Source organism: Capra hircus, chromosome 21, assembly GCF_001704415.2.
Source record: "Capra hircus breed San Clemente chromosome 21, ASM170441v1, whole genome shotgun sequence".
Classification (NCBI taxonomy): domain Eukaryota; kingdom Metazoa; phylum Chordata; class Mammalia; order Artiodactyla; family Bovidae; genus Capra; species Capra hircus.
In genome coordinates this window covers 22,710,435-22,728,302 of record NC_030828.1, presented here as the reverse complement: position 1 = coordinate 22,728,302, position 17,868 = coordinate 22,710,435, and the positions used below count along the sequence as shown (strand labels likewise).

The following is a 17,868-nucleotide window of genomic DNA, read 5'->3' as shown; positions in this document are numbered from 1 at the left end:
TCAGTTCCTGGCCATTGTTTGTGGCTGAAGCCTGCATTGCTCGTGTGGAGTGTGGTTGGTGAAGGAGACTCCACTGTCTGCTGCGAGGTTGAGGCGTGGGTGTTGCTGGGTGGCCGGTTCTATCAGTAGGTCTTATGGAGGGGTGTGTGTTTGCACAAGGGTGCCAGTTAAAGGTCGTTTTCTCTCCCCGAAGCGTGACAGGCTCTCAGGACGGTCCCGGGGGCAACCCCAGCAACAGCAACAGCAGCCAGGACTCGCTGCAGAAAGCCCCAAAGAAGAAGGGCATCAAGTCCTCCATCGGTCGTTGGTTTGGCAAGAAGGAAAAGGGCCGGCCTGGACACACCAGCAAGGAGGCGTTAGGACCAGGTGGGTGCTTCGCCGTTCAGAGGGAGGAGGGTCTGCATGTATGTCCCTTCTGTGTCTCCCCCGCTGTGCCCACGAGGCTCCTGTCACTCACGCTGGGTGTCCTCCTGGGAGGAGCAGAGGAGGCGTCAGTCTTCTCTAGGGTCCGAGATGATCAGATCAGTTGATGAGTGGATGGGGACGGGTAGATGAACAGATGGCTGGCTGGATGGGTGGGTGAATGGAGCATGGAATGAGTAAAGCAGATGCTTACTCCGATGAGAAACGTATTCTACGAAACGGATTGAGTAGGAGCCGGGCAGTGACTGTTTCCTCCAGAACAGTGACAAGTGTTTGGAAATGGCCTAAGTGCTCATCAGAGAGGAGTGAGGTACAATCTGTGGGCACCCCACAAGGAACAGCATCCCCTCCTTCCTGCCACTTTCCCCATCCCCAGGAGCTCATGAGGGGTCTGCCCATGCCCCCCACCCCAGCCCACAGCCACGCAGGTCCTCCTGGGGTCAACTCATCACACAGTGTTATCATCAGGCCCCCGTCTCTCTCGGCTTCATCTCCTTAAGGACAGGGTATGTTCCTGCCTCTTCAGCCAGATATTTGTTGAGTGTCTTCTTTGTGCTGGGTGTGGGATTTACAGGGTGAGTAAAACAATGTGGTCTGGAGCACAGTGAAGGGAGAAGAGAAAAAAAGGAGCAGATTATTCAATGCTATCCCTCTTGTTAGTAAATACAACACTGAGCTGGATGGTGCATTGATTGTATACCAGATGCTGTGTGTGCCCCTTACCAAGCAGGTGCTGCCACCTCCCGATTTGCAGGGGAGGAGACAGTGATGGTCGCGCGGTGAGGCAGTGGTGAGGGCAGGTTCACATCCACGCAGTGGGACAATGCGCTTTGCCGAGCCCCAGCCACCTCTCTGGTGGATGCCGCAGGAATGAGATGGCTCTATGGCATCACTGATTCGATGGACATGAGTTTGAGCAAACTCCAGGAGACAGTGACTTACAGCAAAGCCTGGAGTGCTGCAGTCCACGGAGTGGCCAAGAGTTGGACACAACTGAGTGACTGAACTAAAACCTGAGTGTGTGCTAAACTGCTTCAGTCGTGTCTGACTCTTTGTGACCCCAGGGACTGTAGCCCAGGAGCTCCTCTGTCCATGGGATTCTCCAGGCAAGAATACTGGAGTGGGTTGCCATGCCCTTCTCAAGGGCATCTTCTCAACCCAGAGATCAAACCCACATCTCTCGTTATCTCTTGCAGTGGCAGGCAGGATGTTTACCGCTAGCGCTACCTGGAAAGCCCCAGGGAACGCTGACAACTAGGAAATGCAGAAAATAAGGGGGCTGCTCCTAAGTTAAACTAGAAGAGCAGCAAGCACAGGATGAAAAGAGGAAAACACACGAAGAGTGACAACAATGCCAACAGAAACAAGCCGGGATGTGTTCACCCACAAAGAAAGTATCTGTGCCATTCGGAGGAGGAGCCCGCCAGCCCTTGGAGGGACAGTTGGAACCGGAACGAAAACCGAGACCATGGTCAGCAGTGCCCACCCACACGGCCCGAGTGGCATGGTGTCACTCACCGGCTTCCTGTGTCCCCAGAGCTGCTGGGGGTGACATCTGAGTGCTGAGGCCAGGCAGCGTCCCCAGGTGAGCTAAGGCATCCCTGCTCTCCTTCCAGTGCTGCTGTGGGGCTCTCTGTGGGCGGCCACCCTCATCGCCTGCTCTGCCACCCGCTGGGGCCCAGCTGTCCCCCTGGGACCCTTTCAGCCCTTGAGCTTGGGTGTTCCCAGTCCTCTGCCACACCGGACTGGGACGCAACTCAGGACTTGGGCTTGAGATATCAAGGAGACCGTGAATCTGGAAGGACACAGCCCTGGGGCCCTGGAGTGAGCATGTGAGAAGAGCAGGAGAGCAAAGCCCCCTCGGGGAGGCAGCAGAGCTGGGGAACGTGCCCACACCCACCGCTGCCTCTGGCACAAGTGCCTCTTCTTTGCCTCTCCTTGGCCTGAAACAGACCCCAGCTGCTGCTGCTCCGCAGGTGATTCCTAAAGATGCACATCCTGCAAGAGCTATTGTCCTGTTGCTCTGGGGCTGCCTAAGTGTGCTCAGGAGCATCAGACAAGTGGGGCTGCCACCGCTGATGCTGGGGGAGGGCCTGATGCTGGACTAGGGTCTGATGCTGGGGAATGTCTGATGCTGGACTAGGGCCTGATGATGGAGGAGGGCCTGATGCTGGACTAGGGCCTGATGCTGGAGGAGGGCCCTGATGCTGGATGAGGGCCTGATGCTGGGGGAGGGCTTGATGCTGGGGGAGGGCCTGTTGCTGGGGGAGGGCTTGATGCTGGGGTAGGGCTGTTGCTGGGGGAGGGCCTGATGCTGGAGGAGGGCCTTATGCTGGGGGAGGGCCCTGACGCTGGGGCGGGAACATCTGATGCTGGATGAGGGCCTGATGCTGGGGGAGGTCCTGATGCTCGACTAAGGCCTGATTATGGAGGAAGGCCTGATGCTGGACTAGGGTCTGATGCTGGGGGAGGTTCTGATGCTCGACTAAGGCCTGATTATGGAGGAAGGCCTGATGCTGGACTAGGGTCTGATGCTGGGGGAATGTCTGATGCTGGGGTAGGGCCTGTTGTTGGAGGAGGGCCCGGATGCTGGACTAAGGCCTGATGCTGGGGGAGGGCCTGATGCTGTGGGAGGGCCTGATGCTGGGGGAGGGCCTGATGCTGGAGGATCGGCCTTATGCTGGACTAACGCCTGATGCTGGGGCAGAACAGCTGATGCTGAACTAGGGTCTGATGCTGGGGGAGGTCCTGATGCTTGACTAAGGCCTGATGCTGGGGGTTAAATATCTGATGCTGGTGGGAAGGTCTGATGGTGGTGGGCAGCCTGTTCCCAGATGTACACAGAGTTGTGATTATAAATCTCTCTGAGAAATCTTTGTTTCATACTTTCCTGACCACCTTGCTATGTTCTTTTTTTCTGAAGCATAATTGCTGTGCAATATCGGTTTGATTTCTGCCGTACAGCAACATGAATTAGCCATAGGTGTACGTGTGTCCCCTCCCTCTTGAATCTCCCTCCCACCTCCCCCTGCTACATTCTTGTTTCTATGGATATATGAATAATAAAGACTGTTGACTAAAATAACATGAAAAGCTCCCACACACAAGTGTGCACACGTACACTCCCTAGTGCATCATTCGGGTCCACGTCAGGGTTGCCCTCGGCCACCCCGCCCTGGGATCCACGGTGAGCCTCGACACCTGCACTTTGTTCCCACCCTCGGCCTGCTGCCCACGCCTCAGCAGCAGAGGGGCCCTGTCCCTGCAGGTGCTGAAGTGATGGAGTCCCTTGTCTCCGGAGCCAAGGACATGAATACCAGGTCGGTCGTCCTTTGGGGACACCTATACTTCCGCCTTCTAGCCTTTCCATTGTATCCACCCGTTTCTCTTAACAGAATGTCCATGTGATGACACGGGCTCCCATGACCAGCTCTGGTCTGTTCTCATTGGGAATACTGCTTACCCTCGGCACTCTTTATTGGCAGTGGGAAATTTTGCTTCAGTCCTTTATTGAAAGAAAGCAATAAATAATCCTGTCATAAGAAATAGTTCAAAAGTAGACTGTGCATACTTTGTCACATATTCAGGAAGTTCACAAAAGATTAATAGAAAATCAGAATGTTAACAATGAATTGTAAAAGGAAAGGCAGAACACACATGTAAAGAGACGTGCCGTCTGTGGCTGCTGAGAGATCAGCTGCATAATAAGGCACCATGATCTGAACGCATCTCTTGCTGGCTGCTTTAATGTGCTGCTGAAAAGGTAAAAGTTACATTTGCTACTTATAGTATCCAAAATGGCTATGTCATCAAAATCTAAACATGTATGCCTCGGTCCATTCTTTAAACATGTTTACAAACAGATGTACAAAGATGATTTACATCAGAAAAATAAGGCCTTTGTCAGAGCTGCACTGTGCTGTCTGTCTGTCGGGGATGTGGCGCCCTCACTGTCCAGCTCGATGGCTCTGCAGCGGGTGCAGGGCATCGCAATTGGTCCTCGAAGAGTCTCACCGGAGAGGAGGGATCCGGGTCCACAGAGACTAGGTTACAGGAGAGATTGTCATAGTCATCTTCTAGTTATCCTTTCAGCTCAAATTTCATTAGAAGCTCACATTTAACACCCAGTGCTTTTAAATCGCTTCACGCTGCAGACAAAAAGCATTTCTTCCCAGAAACAAAGTACAGTTTAGGTCAGTCGTTAAAATACAACAATTGGTTGAAATTAAGTTCGCTCATTTCAGAGTGATTGTTGGAGAGCTTGGTTACATTCTGGAAGGATAATGCACACCGTGTCATGATGATTTTACAATCGCAGTAAAACCCCTTCTCTCATGGCTTAACATTTAAAAATTAAACAAGAATAATGACAATAAATGCATCTTTGCAAAAGCCCTATATTTGTTCATAGGATTTATACAGACAAGTATTACAGTACAACCATTTGAAAGACTAAAATCAGGTATCAGAACATGAACTGATCTGAACGGATATTCATAGCCTGGATATACAAGAAAAAGGAAGTGTATAAATGAAGTCATAAGTTTACATAAATATAAGGAACATTTTTTTTCTCTGGTATTCATGAATTTTTCACTAATTAAAAACTCTGTAATAAAACATCTTATGGTCCAGATAACAAGTATTGACAGATTAAAGATTGCATCATGTTCAAAATGTAGCCTTTGTCGTATTCTGGACGCTGTATAATCACCTACAGAAGTAGTGCGGGTAAACTGGAAACAAACACATAGACGAGTCAGTCCTGGGATGGCAGCTGGTGCCCGAGCCCCTCCTCTCCAGACACCCCACCCCACCCCATCGTGGGCTTCAGCTGCTTTGAGAATTCAGAGAAACGTGAAGGACCAAGCAGATCAAGGAGAGAACTCTGTAGCTGACTTTATTCTGACATATAGCTAAAAGCTGCTGGTAAAAAAACTTAAAACCCAATCCAGCTTTCTAGCTGAGACGTGAACAGGACAGAGCAGACAGCCTCCTACTCTCAGAGTGGCTCGAGCAGGGCTGGGCTCCCGGGCTGGACCCACCAGAGGACCGCCCAGAGCCTGCAAGGGAGGGTGGCCCCTCAGCGGTGGCTGACCCCCAGATGCCGGGGCACTTCTGTGTTAAACACTGGCCTCTGGATGGAGAGGCCCAGGGCAGGGCAGCCCTGTGACCCCTGATGCTCTGGGCCCTGTTCCCTCCGAGAACGTGCACGCAGGGCATGGCCAGCAGCACTGCTGCTGTGGGAGGGACACCCGTGTGCACGGACGCGAGGGAGACGGGCCATGTTTTACAGGATAGGTAAGGGCATGTATTAGTGGAAATTACCCTATAACTTGGTGTTTTAAAACTACAGCTTTATTCTTCCTGTTCATTCACTCAGACGTGTCTGACTCTTTGTGACCCCATGGACAGCAGCATGCCAGACCTCCCTGTCCTTCACCCTCTCTCAGAGTGTGCTCTAACTCACGTCCACTGAGTCGGTGATGCCATCCAACCATCTCATCCTGTCAACCACGTCTTTTCATGCCTTCAATCTTTCAAGCAGCAGATTTTTTTCAAGTGAGTCGGCTCTTCCCATCAGGTGGCCAAAGTATTGGAGCTTCAGCTTCAGCATCAGTCCTTCCAGTGAATACTCAGGGTTGATTTGCTTCAAGATTGACTGGTTTGATCTCCTTGCTATCCAAGGGACTCTCATGAGTCTTCTCCAGCACCGCAGTTAAACAAAGCATCAGTTCCTCGCTGCTCACCCTTCTTTATGGTCCTGCTTTCACATCCGTACTTGACTACTGGAAATACTATAGCGCTGACCAGACGGATCTTTGTCAGCAAAGTGATCTCTCTGTTTCTAATACGGCATCTAGGTTTGTCACAGCCTTTATTACATCGCCATTTCTAATGGTTCAGTGTAGTTTGGTTCTCTGATACTGAGTCTCACCAGACTGGGGCTGTGGTCCCTTCAGGCCTGAATGGAAAGGACATGCTTCCAAGCGTACACATGAGGCGGGGGCTGGATTCAGTTCTTGGGGGCAGTTGGCAGGAGGCTGTCCTTTGTCCTTGTGATGTGGGCCACTCGTTTATTGTTTATTGTGATGAGGGCCTCTCCATTTATGGTTTGTTAGTCACTCAGTCATGTCAGACTCTTTGTAACCCCATGGACTGTAGCCTACCAGGCCCCTATGTCCGTGGAGTTCTCCAGGCAAGAATACTGGAGTGGACTGCTATTTCCTTCTCCAGGAGATCTTCCCAATCCAGGGGTCAAAGCCAAGTCTCCTGCATTAGCGGGCGGATTCTTCACGGCTGAGCCACCAGGGAAGCCCAGTCCTCTCCATACGTGTCTATGTATATGCTAAGTCGCCTCAGCTGTGTCCGACCCTTGGCAACCCTGTACGAGGCTCCCTCTGTCCATGGGATTCTCCAGGCAAGAATACTGGAGTGGATTGCCATGCCTTCCTCCAGGGGATCTTTCCAATTCAGGGATTGAACTGGCATCTCTTGGGTCTCTAGCAATGGCAAGCAGGTTCTTTACCCCCAGTGCCACCAGGGAAGCTCAGGCCTCTCCACAGGTTTGCACAAAACATGGCAGCTTGTTTCATCAGATCAAGTGAGCGACAGGAGGTGGGGGAAGTCAGCATCCTTTTACCCTGATCTTGAGACATCCCACTGCTTCTGTTGATCCATTTCTCGGTATTTTGTCTGAAATTCTGACAGGTCTGAGATCCTACTTCTGAGTTAACGAGTTACCTTACCACAGTTATTTATATGAGTCTTTATGAGTGTGCACGTATACCTGGGTAGCATGTATTTATACCAGTATACAAGTGTATATGTATGCATACAAACATACATGCTAGTCAACTGTATACACACCAGCCCATCATGAGATCTCTGGATCAAGCATCAGACTGTTTCATTGCCAAGTAAACTTAGCCCTGGTTCCCCACAGAGGGAGAGGGTAGAGGCATGTGTACCTGTGTGTGCAATGGGGTTTATGCATACATTCCAGGTTATGAAACTCAGAGCTTAAATAGATGGCTGACGCATCTGCTCCTGCTCTCCTCCTCAGTAGGAAAGATCCTGCATTTTCTTCTGGAATAGAAACAAAGTCTCTTTCGGAGGAAAGAAGCCTAGAATATGAGTACGTGGCCCTGATCGGCAGGGGACAACCTCTAGCCCCTACAGGGTGGTAGCCAACCTCTCCCTTCTAAGGCGTGTCAACTATTTGTGCTTGTTGCATGCTAAGTCGCTTCATTCATGTCTAACTCTTGGCAATCTATGGACCTTAGCCCACCAGGCTTCTTTGTTCATGGGATTCGCCATGCAAGAATACTGGAGTGGGTTGCCATGCTCTCTTACAGAGGCTCTTCTTGGTCCAGAGATGGAACCAGCAACTCTTAGGTCTCCTGCATTGTCAGGGAGGGTTCTTTCCCACTAGCACCACCTGAAAAGTCCTGTTAACCCTTCAAACAGCCTTTAAGCAAAGTTGGCCACAATCTTTGCTCAAAGAACTTAAACTTTAAGCAAATCTGAAAAATGTCATGTCCATTTTGTAAATTGAAAATAATAGGATTAAAGGCCAGAAGTTTGTCCCCAGTAGTAAAGATAAGCAGGGTGGACACCGTCTCTCTGCCTGGATGATAAACATTCACTCTATAGAATTTCATTAAATACATATAAACTTTTAAAGATTTTTTGACATCCCCCAATAGTTTGAGTTGGACAAATAGAAAATACAAAACTCAGTTTTTGGAATAGATTCCACAAAACCGTGAAGTGACTTTTCACCCATCCCTTTCCTGGGTCCTGAGTCATCTTGGCCCTTTTTTTTTCTTGACTCCTCAGACTCGGGTTTTACTGTGTCTCAGCACTTGACTGTCTTCCTCTGGATTCTTTTGTCTTTTCTGTCCTCTTGGGCACACCTCAGGCTTTCCCTGCTGAATCACAGCAAAAGGTCTCTGGCTTTGACAGCTGTTTCTGTCCTCCATTATGCCTACCATCCCACAGGAGTCTGGAATCTTCCTGATGCAAACCACTTCCCAGGATTTCCACCTCTTCCTCCCTGGAGAGTGTCCAGACAATGTCTTATTAAGCACTTGGTTTTTGCTCCATTCTCTGAGTTGCTGAAACCATTTCCACACGAACGATCATTTTAGTCTACCTATTAGCCTTGTTAAATAATCATGGATTTTAGAGACCTTTGGGCTTCCTCGGTGGCTCAGATGAGGAGGAATCTGCGTGCAATGCAGGAGACCTGGATTCAGCCCCTGGGTTGGGAAGATCCCCTGGAGAAGGGAATGGCAACCCATTCCAATGTTCTTGTCTGGAGAATCCCCTGAACAGAGGAGCCTGGCAGGCTACAGTTCGTGGGTTGCAAAGAGTTGGACACAACTGAGTGACTAACACACCTATAGACATTTATGTGACAAAATGTTTTTGTAGTATTATTCAAATGTCAAAAACTTCAAAATAATTAAAATGTTCCCAGTGGGATTCTGGTTAAGTTACTGGTGTTAGACCCATACAGTATGTTAGGGAGTTATCAAAAGTAACATTGTAGCAAAATAACTAGTGAAATGAAATAATGTTTTAAAAAAAGGTGTTTAAAAATGTTTAGAGGGAAAAACAAGATTATTAATAGTAGTTACCTGTGGTGGTTTTAAGGCAGGTGCACAAATTCTTTGATCTTTTTCTTTCAAGATACATAGCTGAACATGGGGTGCAATTAGTGAGCCATCTGTAATCCTTAGGACATGGCAGAGGTGGCTATCCATGACCAGCTGCTAAAACTGGGATCTCTCTTCCAGATCGAAGGGCCAGCAACAAGCCATCACAGCAAACAGTTCCTCAGGACAGTGCGGTAACCGTCTTTTAGGGCACGCAGCCATGTCAAAGGGGTCCCTGTCCACGTAGGGCATTTGACCCAGAGTCAAAAGCTAGCTCCCACAGCATCCCTAAGAAGGCGCACAGGTCACTGGCACTGGATAACTCGTTATTAACCAGACTTTCAAGGGCCGTCCACCAAACCCGCCTGTTCTCATTGTCCCCCAGGCAATGACAGAGTCCATGGGGACCACATCTCTGCAGACAGCATTGTCTGCGATCTTAACTTGAAGTGTGTCCTCAGCGACACGGTTCCTAACAGCCACATCTTGGTGGATGACTTCCCTGCTGGACAGATAGCTCATTCCTCAGACAATCTGAACAGTCATGTGAACCAAGGCTTGTTGAGACACCGGCTGTGGATTATGGGCCTCTACTAACTGGCGCTGCCGTAAAAACAATCTAAGATTCCCCCAGTTCATGTAAGCCAATATCCCCAAGGCCTTTTCTCCTTCTATACACACCCTGGTGACAGCAAGAAGATTTCTGTGATGAAGACCACACAGCTTACAGCTCTCAGTGAGCATCATTGTCACCCGAATTTCAGAAGCTTGATCTTTATCCGTTTTTACAAATACTTGCTTTTCTTTATCTGGATCTTTTTCTTTTTTTTCTTTAGCCACAAACTTTATTGTTTGAATATTTGCAACTATTATTCTATACACTTTTAATTTCTTCCAAAACTCTATGCTCCGTATTTGCTAGGTCACTTCACTCTCCGTTTTATTCTACATTTCCATCAAGCAGTGTTTCCCCAAATCACAATCTGCCTGGTTGTGTATTGTTGCTGTTCAGTTGCTAAGTTGTGTCTGTCTCTTTGTGATGCCATGGACTGTAGGCCACCAGGCTCCTCTGTCCCAGGCAAGAATTTCCCAGGCAAGAATATTGGAATGGGTTGCCATCCCTTCTCCATATTTGGATCTTTTTCATCTACTAAGATCCCATGGAAAATATGCTCAAAATACCCTATTGAAGTTCATCTTTTAGAATTATCCTCTCCCTGGATATTGCAATATCCTTCACCTGAGCGCTGGCCTCCGAAAGAGTGACACTTCTCAGATCGTTCTTCTGTCTTCTACCCTGCTTGAGTGAAAATAAAAACAAAAACCAAACTCTGTCGCTATGTCAGATACGATATCATCAACACAGTTCAGAAGGGACAATGCAAAACAATTTTTTAAACAAAAGCATGTTTATTATGCAATCTGAGACAAAGTGCAATCAGGAGGGAGCCTGATTAGACTTTAAAAGAAAATGCACTCAGGAGTGAGTCTGGAATCAGAAGCAGCTTTGATATTTGTTGGACTGTGATCCTCAGCCGCTTCTGCCTAAACACACAGAATGGATGGGTCTGGTGCCCTGTGCTGGGCTGCAGGCCCAATTTCTTAACACAGGGCAGATGAACTGGGCCCACCACCCCTGTGCTCAGTGGGCAAAGCTGAGTCGCTCTCCTGTCCTCGTGGGGCTAGCGGGAGGGACTGACTGGAGACAAAGTGCCATGGGTTACACTGCAGAGGGGTGTGATGCAGGAGAAGGGTGCCGATTTTATTGATGGCAGCCCCATCCACTTCTTCTTCCATCTTCCTGGCTTCCTCCAGTTCTCCTGGATTTAACACCAATTAACCTCAACTTTGGCCCCTTACCTAGAGTTCTCAAGAATTTCATCTGTGTATAAATAGGAGGAGGAAAAACAAATTAAAAAATAAACCTTTTTGCTGTGCTCAAAGACTCAGCATCACCATCCTGCTCTTAAAAAACGGAGTATAGCACCAGAACACTGCATCTTATTCCCTTTCATTTCCTTTCATAATAGTTGAAACTAACATGAGGTGCTTTGACCAAAAGTCAAGCTTGTTCTAGACCCGTTGAGTTCAGTTCAGTTCAGATTAGTTACTCCGTCGTGTCCGGCTCTTTGTGACCCCATGAATCGCAGCACACCAGGCCTCCCTGTCCATCACCATCTCCCGGAGTTCACTCAGACTCACGTCCATCAAGTCAGTGATGCCATCCAGACATCTCATCCTCGGGCGTCCCCTTCTTCTCCTGCCCCCAATCCCTCCCAGCATCAGAGTCTTTTCCAATGAGTCAACTCTTCACATGAGGTGGCCAAAATACTGGAGCTTCAGCTTTAGCATCATTCCTTCCAAAGAACACCAGGGCTGATCTCCTTTAGAATGGACTGGTTGGATCTCCTTGCAGTCCAAGGGACTCTCAAGAGTCTTCTCCAACACCACAGTTCAAAAGCATCAGTTCTTCGGCACTCAGCTTTCTTCACAGTCCAATTCTCACATCCATAGATGACTACTGGGAAAACCATAGACTTGACTAGACGGACCTTTGTTGGCAAAGTAATGTCTCTGCTTTTGAATATGATATCTAGGTTGGTCATAACTTTTCTTCCAAGGAGTAAGCGTCTTTTAATTTGATGGCTTCACTCACCACCTGCAGTGATTTTGAAACCCAAAAACAGAAAGTCTGACACTGTTTCCACTGTTTCCCCATCTATGTGCCATGAAGTGATGGGACCAGATGTCATGATCTTCGTTTTCTGAATGTCGCACTTTAAGCCAACTTTTTCACTCTCCTCTTTCACGTTCATCAAGAGGCTTTTTCATTCCTCTTCACTATCTTCCATAAGGGTGGTCAAATCTCCATATCCGAGGTTATTGATATTTCTCCCAGCAATCTTGATTCCAGCTTGTGCTTCTTCCAGCCCAGCGTTTCTCATGATGTACTATGCATAGAAGTTAAATAGCAGGGTGACAATATACAGTCTTGACGGACTCCTTTTCCTATTTGGAACCAGTCTGTTGTTCCATGTCCAGTTCTAACTGTTGCTTCCTGACCTGCATAGAGGTTTCTCAAGAGGCAGGTCAGGTGGTCTGGGATTCCCATCTCTTGAAGAATTTTCCACAGTTTATTGTGGTCCACACAGTCAAAGGCTTTGGCATAGTCAATAAAGCAGAAATCGATGGGGTTTTTTGGAACTCTCTTGCTTTTTCGATGATCCAGAGGATGTTGGCAATTTGATCTCTGGTTCCTCTGCCTTTTCTAAAGCCAGCTTGAACATCTGAAAGTTCATGGTTCACGTGCTGAAGCCTGGGTTCGAGAATTTTGAGCATGACTTTACTAGCCTGTGAGGTGAGTGCAAATGTGCGGTAGTTTGAACATTCTTTGGCATTGCCTTTCTTTGGGATTGGAATGAAAACTAACCTTTTCCAGTCCTGTGGCCACTGCTGAGTTTTCCAAATTTGCTGGCAAGTTGAGTGCAGCACTTTCACAGCATCATCTTTCAGGGTTTGAAATAGTTCAACTGGAATTCCATCACCTCCACTAGCTTTGTTCGTAGTGATGCTTTCTAAGGCCCACTTGACTTCACATTCCAGGATGTCTGGCTCTAGGTGAGTGATCACACCATCGTTTTTATCTTGGTCGTGAAGCTCTTTTTTGTACAGCTCTTCTGTGTATTGTTGCCACCTCTTCTTAATATCTTCTGCTTCTGTTAGGTCCATACCATTTCTGTCCTTTATCGAGCCCATCTTTGCATGAAATGTTCCCTTGGTATCTCTAATTTTCTTGAAGAGACCTCTAGTCTTTCCCATTCTATTGTTTTCTCTATTTCTTTGCATGGATCGCTGAGGAAGGCTTTCTTATCTCTCTTTGCTCTTCTTTGGAACTCTGCATTCAGATGCTTCTATCTTTCCTTGCAGATGGTGATTGCAGATATGAAATTAAAAGATGCTTACTCCTTGGAAGGAAAGTTATGACCAACCTAGACAGCATATGAAAAAGCAGAGACATTACTTTGTCAACAAAGGTCTGTCTAGTCAAGGCTAAGATTTTTCTAGTAGTCATGTATGGATGTAAGAGTCAGACTATAAAAACAGCTGAGCAGAGAATTGAGGCTTTTGAACAGTGGTGTTGGAAAAGACTCTTGAGAGTTCCTTGGACTGCAAGAGATCCAACCAGTCCATCCTAAAGGAAATCAGTCCTGGGTGTTCATTGGAAGGACTGATGTTGAAGCTGAAACTCCAATATTTTGGCCACATGATGTGAAGAGCTGACTGATCTGAACAGACCCTGATGTTGGGAAAGATTGAAGGCAGGAGGAGAAGAGGATGACAGAGGATGAGAAGGGGATGACAGAAGATGAGATGGTTAGATGGCATCACCGACTCAATGCACGTGAGTTTGGGTAAACCCGGGAGTTAGTGATGGACAGGGAGGCCTGGCGTGCTGGGGTTCATGGGGTTGTCAAGAGTCAGACATGACTGAGCCACTGAAATGAACTGAACTGAACTGAATAGATACACAGATGTAGAGGAAGGACTTGTGAACTCAGCTGGAGAAGAGGGAGGGACAAATTGAGAGAGTAGCATTGAAACATAGCCACTACCATATGCAAAATAGCTAGCTAGTGGGAAGTTGCTATATAACATAGGGAGCCCAGCAGGGAGCTCTGTGACGACCTAGAGGGTGGGATGGTGGGAAGTGCGAGGCAGGCTCACCAAAGAGTGGATAATATACTTATGGCTTATTTGTGTTGTTGTATGAGGAAAACCAACCAAGCATTGTAAAGCAGTTATTCTTCAATTAAAAATAACTAAATACAATCTGAAAACTATCATTCAACACATATGCAATGTCATTAAACCTGTATGGGATCATCTTCTCTTCCTAGTTGTTTTTCCACTATAAGTACTTATAAATATCATTAAAGGTTTTGAAAATATGATGTTAATATCCACACAGTATTGCTTAATACATCATACATAAATAATGAAATTTCAGTCTCAAGATAGAAACATAATACCAAAAAAGGTTTCCAGTCTAAACTAAAGCTTGCATTTTAATTCAGCTTAATGAGAATTCCTCTGAAGATCTAAAATTCTCAGGAAAAGTAAATTATGTGGAGTCCTTTTTGCTTTCATCTGTTATGCCTTATTGTCATCTATTTCTAAGGACTCTTGGACTTTTGACATTTTGCATTTGACTGTAATTTTTGACTGAGAGAAAATCTTAAATTTAGATATTACGAACTGTCAAGAAGTAGTCTTGTAAGTGTGAATCATTCAGTCATGTCCAGTTATTTGTGACCCATGGACTGTAGCCCACCAGGTCCTCTGTCCAGAGAATTTTCCAGGCAAGAATATTGGAGTGGGTAGCCATTCCTTTCTCGAGGGGATCTTCCTGACCTAGGGGTCAAACCTAAGTCTCCTGGATTGCAGGCAGATTCTTTACATATGAACCACCAGAGAACCCTGACTCTGCTGTACATGGATGTAAAAATCCTTAAAAGAATATTAGCAATCCAAATTGATGAATACATTAAAAGAATCATACACTATGATCAAACATAAGTTATTCTGTGCCTGCAAGCATGATTTATGATCTGCACATCAATCACTGTGATACACAATATGAGCAAAACTAAGAATAAAATCACATGATCTTCTCAATAATTGCAGAAAAAGCTTTCGACAAAGGGTAACATCAATTTGGATACAATCTCTCCGTACAGTGGCTATACATGGAACATACTAAAGGGTATATAAGACAAGCCCACGGCTAACATCCAACTCAGTGGTAAAGAGGTGAAAAGTGACAGTGAAGTTTGTCGGTTGTGCCCGACTCTTGGCGACCCCAGGGACTGTAGCCTACCAGGCTCCTCCGTCCATGGGATTTTCCAGGCAAGTGTACTGGAGTGGGTTTCCATTTCCTTCTCCAGGGATCTTCCCAGCCAGGGATCCAACCTGGTGTCCACATTGTAGGCAGATGCTTTACCATCTGAGCCACAGAGGTTTTCCTAAAAGATCAGGAAAGAACAAGGATGTCCACGCTCACCTATCTTGCTCATCATAGCAGTGGAAGTGTCCTTCCCAGAGTAACTAGGCCAGAAAAGGAAGGCATCCCCATCAGAACAGATGAAGTTACACTGTCACTATTCGATTACAACAGGATTTATATGTAACCTTAAAAACTCCACCAAGTAACAACTATTAAAACTAATAAACTCAGCAATATAGCAAGATATGAACCATCAGAGAGAGAACAGAACAGTCCCATATACAAATGCATCAAAAAAAAAAAAAAACCCTGAAATGAATTTAATCGAGGGCAGAAATACCTGTATAGTCACGGGCTCCAAGACCTAGAGTCTGGGTTCAAATCCCAGCTCACCCACTGACCTGCAGAGTGACCCAGGGCAAATCACACAATGATCTGAGGCTCAACATATTCAACTGTAAAATGAACACAAAACCAGGTGTCTCCTCCCAGGGCTGTGAAACTCCAAGGAAATGCTTATTTAGACCGAGGGGTTGGAGTGTCTCCAGGAGCCTCTCCTTGTATGAAACTCCTCTAGAACTGGGCTCTCCCTGATCCTGTGGGCGAGGGTCAAAGGTAGAGCCTGGGAGCCAAACGGGACTGGACAAGGACGAGGACAAAAAAATACTAGTTCTGTGTCAATGAGGGAAGCCACCTCCTTTCCAGATCTCAGAGTGGGGCCTGCACCGAGGGCCATGCACAGTCAGAAGTGATAGACTCCGAACCCCCCACAGCAGGGATGGAGGCTTCCTGTCAAGAACCTTCTCTCTGGTCCAGGCTCCAGTGTGATGTAGTGTTGCTTCCTGAGTTTTCCACGTCTCCACCAGGCAAAGAGCTCTTGGGAGCTGGAGGTCTATTAAACCACAGGGGCCTGAGAGTCAGAATGACACAAGGGCGAACAACATTGAAAACTAGCTATATTTTTAAAAAGTGACAGAAGTACAGACGAGGCAGGGGATGAGAAGCAGAAGGACTGACGACCTCTCAAGCCTTTAGCAGAAATATCTCCACACCAGCTCAGCAGAGCCTACAGGAGGAAAATAGAATGGAAAAGCAGGCTATGGATATATCTCCACACTGCTGGACCCAGAGATCCAAGTCCCAATCCACCGACATCGTTCCGCATATCCAGACACCAAGAGGAAGAAACACAGACCTTGCTTAGGAAGTCTCAGCCAGACTTAATATTGGGGTTGCTGAGCATGGTCACATGGTCACTATGGACTCAGACCCTCCTCCATGCTCACATCCTCTGCTCTCACAGAAACATACACGGTTCACTACACAGAACCCTCTGAGGGTACTTGTGTATACTAGAAACTGGTAATGGTGAAATGCAAAGAAAAGACACAGAAATGGAAACATGCCTCTGGGGAGCTCTATAAATGAAAAAGATCTGAAGTGCTTGATACTTGGCATTTTTTTAAAAAGCTTTTTAATAGGTAAACCCAGAAAGGACATTTCCAGGAGAAAGGACAAAAAGAATCATCCCACTGGGGCAATTTGGTATCCATATGGGAAAGTAAGTTGGATCCCTACCTCACAAAACACCACCAAACCAATTCGACACATACTGAGAACCAAATAGATTTAAGGGCCTAGATCTGATAGATAGAGTGCCTGATGAACCCTGGAATGAGGTTCATGACATTGTACAGGAGACAGGGATCAAGACCATCCCCATGGAAAAGAAATGCAAAAAAGCAAAATGGCTGTCTGCGGAGGACTTAGAAATAGCTGTGAAAAAAAGAGAAGCGAAAAGCAAAGGAGAAAAGGAAAGATAAAAGCATCTGAATTCAGAGTTCCAAGGAAGAGCAAAAAGAGATAAGAAAGCCTTCCACAGTGATCAATGCAAAGAAATAGAGGAAAACAACAGAATGGGAAAGACTTGAGGTCTCTTCAAGAAAATTAGAGATACCAACGGAATATTTCATGCAAAGATGGGCTCGATAAAGGACAGAAATGGTATGGACCTAACAGAAGCAGAAGATATTAAGAAGAGGTGGCAAGAATACACAGAAGAGCTGTACAAAAAAGAGCTTCACCACCAAGATAATCACGATGGTGTGATCACTCACCTAGAACCAAACATCCTGGAATGTGAAGTCAAGTGGGCCTTAGAAAGCATCATTATAAACAAAGCTAGTGGAGGCGATGGAATTCCAGTGGAGCTATCTCAAATCCTGAAAGACAATGCTGTAAAAGTGCGGCACTCAATTTGCCAGCAAATTTGGAAAACTCAGCAGTGGCCACAGGACTGGAAAAGGTTAGTTTTCATTCCAATCCCAAAGAAAGGCAATGCCAAAGAATGCTCAAACTACCACACAATTGTACTCATCTCACACACTACTTAAGTAATGCTCAAAATTCTCGAAGCCAGGCTTCAGCACTACGTGAACTGTGAACTTCCAGATGTTCAAGCTGGTTTTAGAAAAGGCAGAGGAACCAGAGATCAAATTGCCAACATCCTCTGGATCATCAAAAAAGAAGAGAGTTCCAAAATAACCCATCTATTTCTGCTTTATTGACTATGCCAAAGCCTTTGACTGTGTGGCCCACAATAAACCGTGGAAAATTCTTCAAGAGATGAGAATACCTGAATACCTGACCACCTGACCTGCTTCTTGAGAAACCTATATGCAGGTCAGGAAGCACAGACTGACATGGACAACAGACTGGTTCCAAATCGGGGAGAACGTCAAGGCTGTATATTGTCACCCTGCTTATTTAACTTCTATG

General features: G+C 46.7%; 1 protein-coding gene across 1 annotated transcript in view; it reads left to right on the top strand.

Annotated features, from left to right (window-relative positions):
- Positions 1–17,868, top strand: part of LOC102184573 (liprin-alpha-1-like) — a 118,225-nt gene that overhangs the window by 44,867 nt on the left and 55,490 nt on the right. The window contains 1 exon segment of the mRNA XM_018065858.1: positions 202–366. Within this exon segment, the coding sequence (XP_017921347.1) occupies positions 202–366 (165 nt within the window).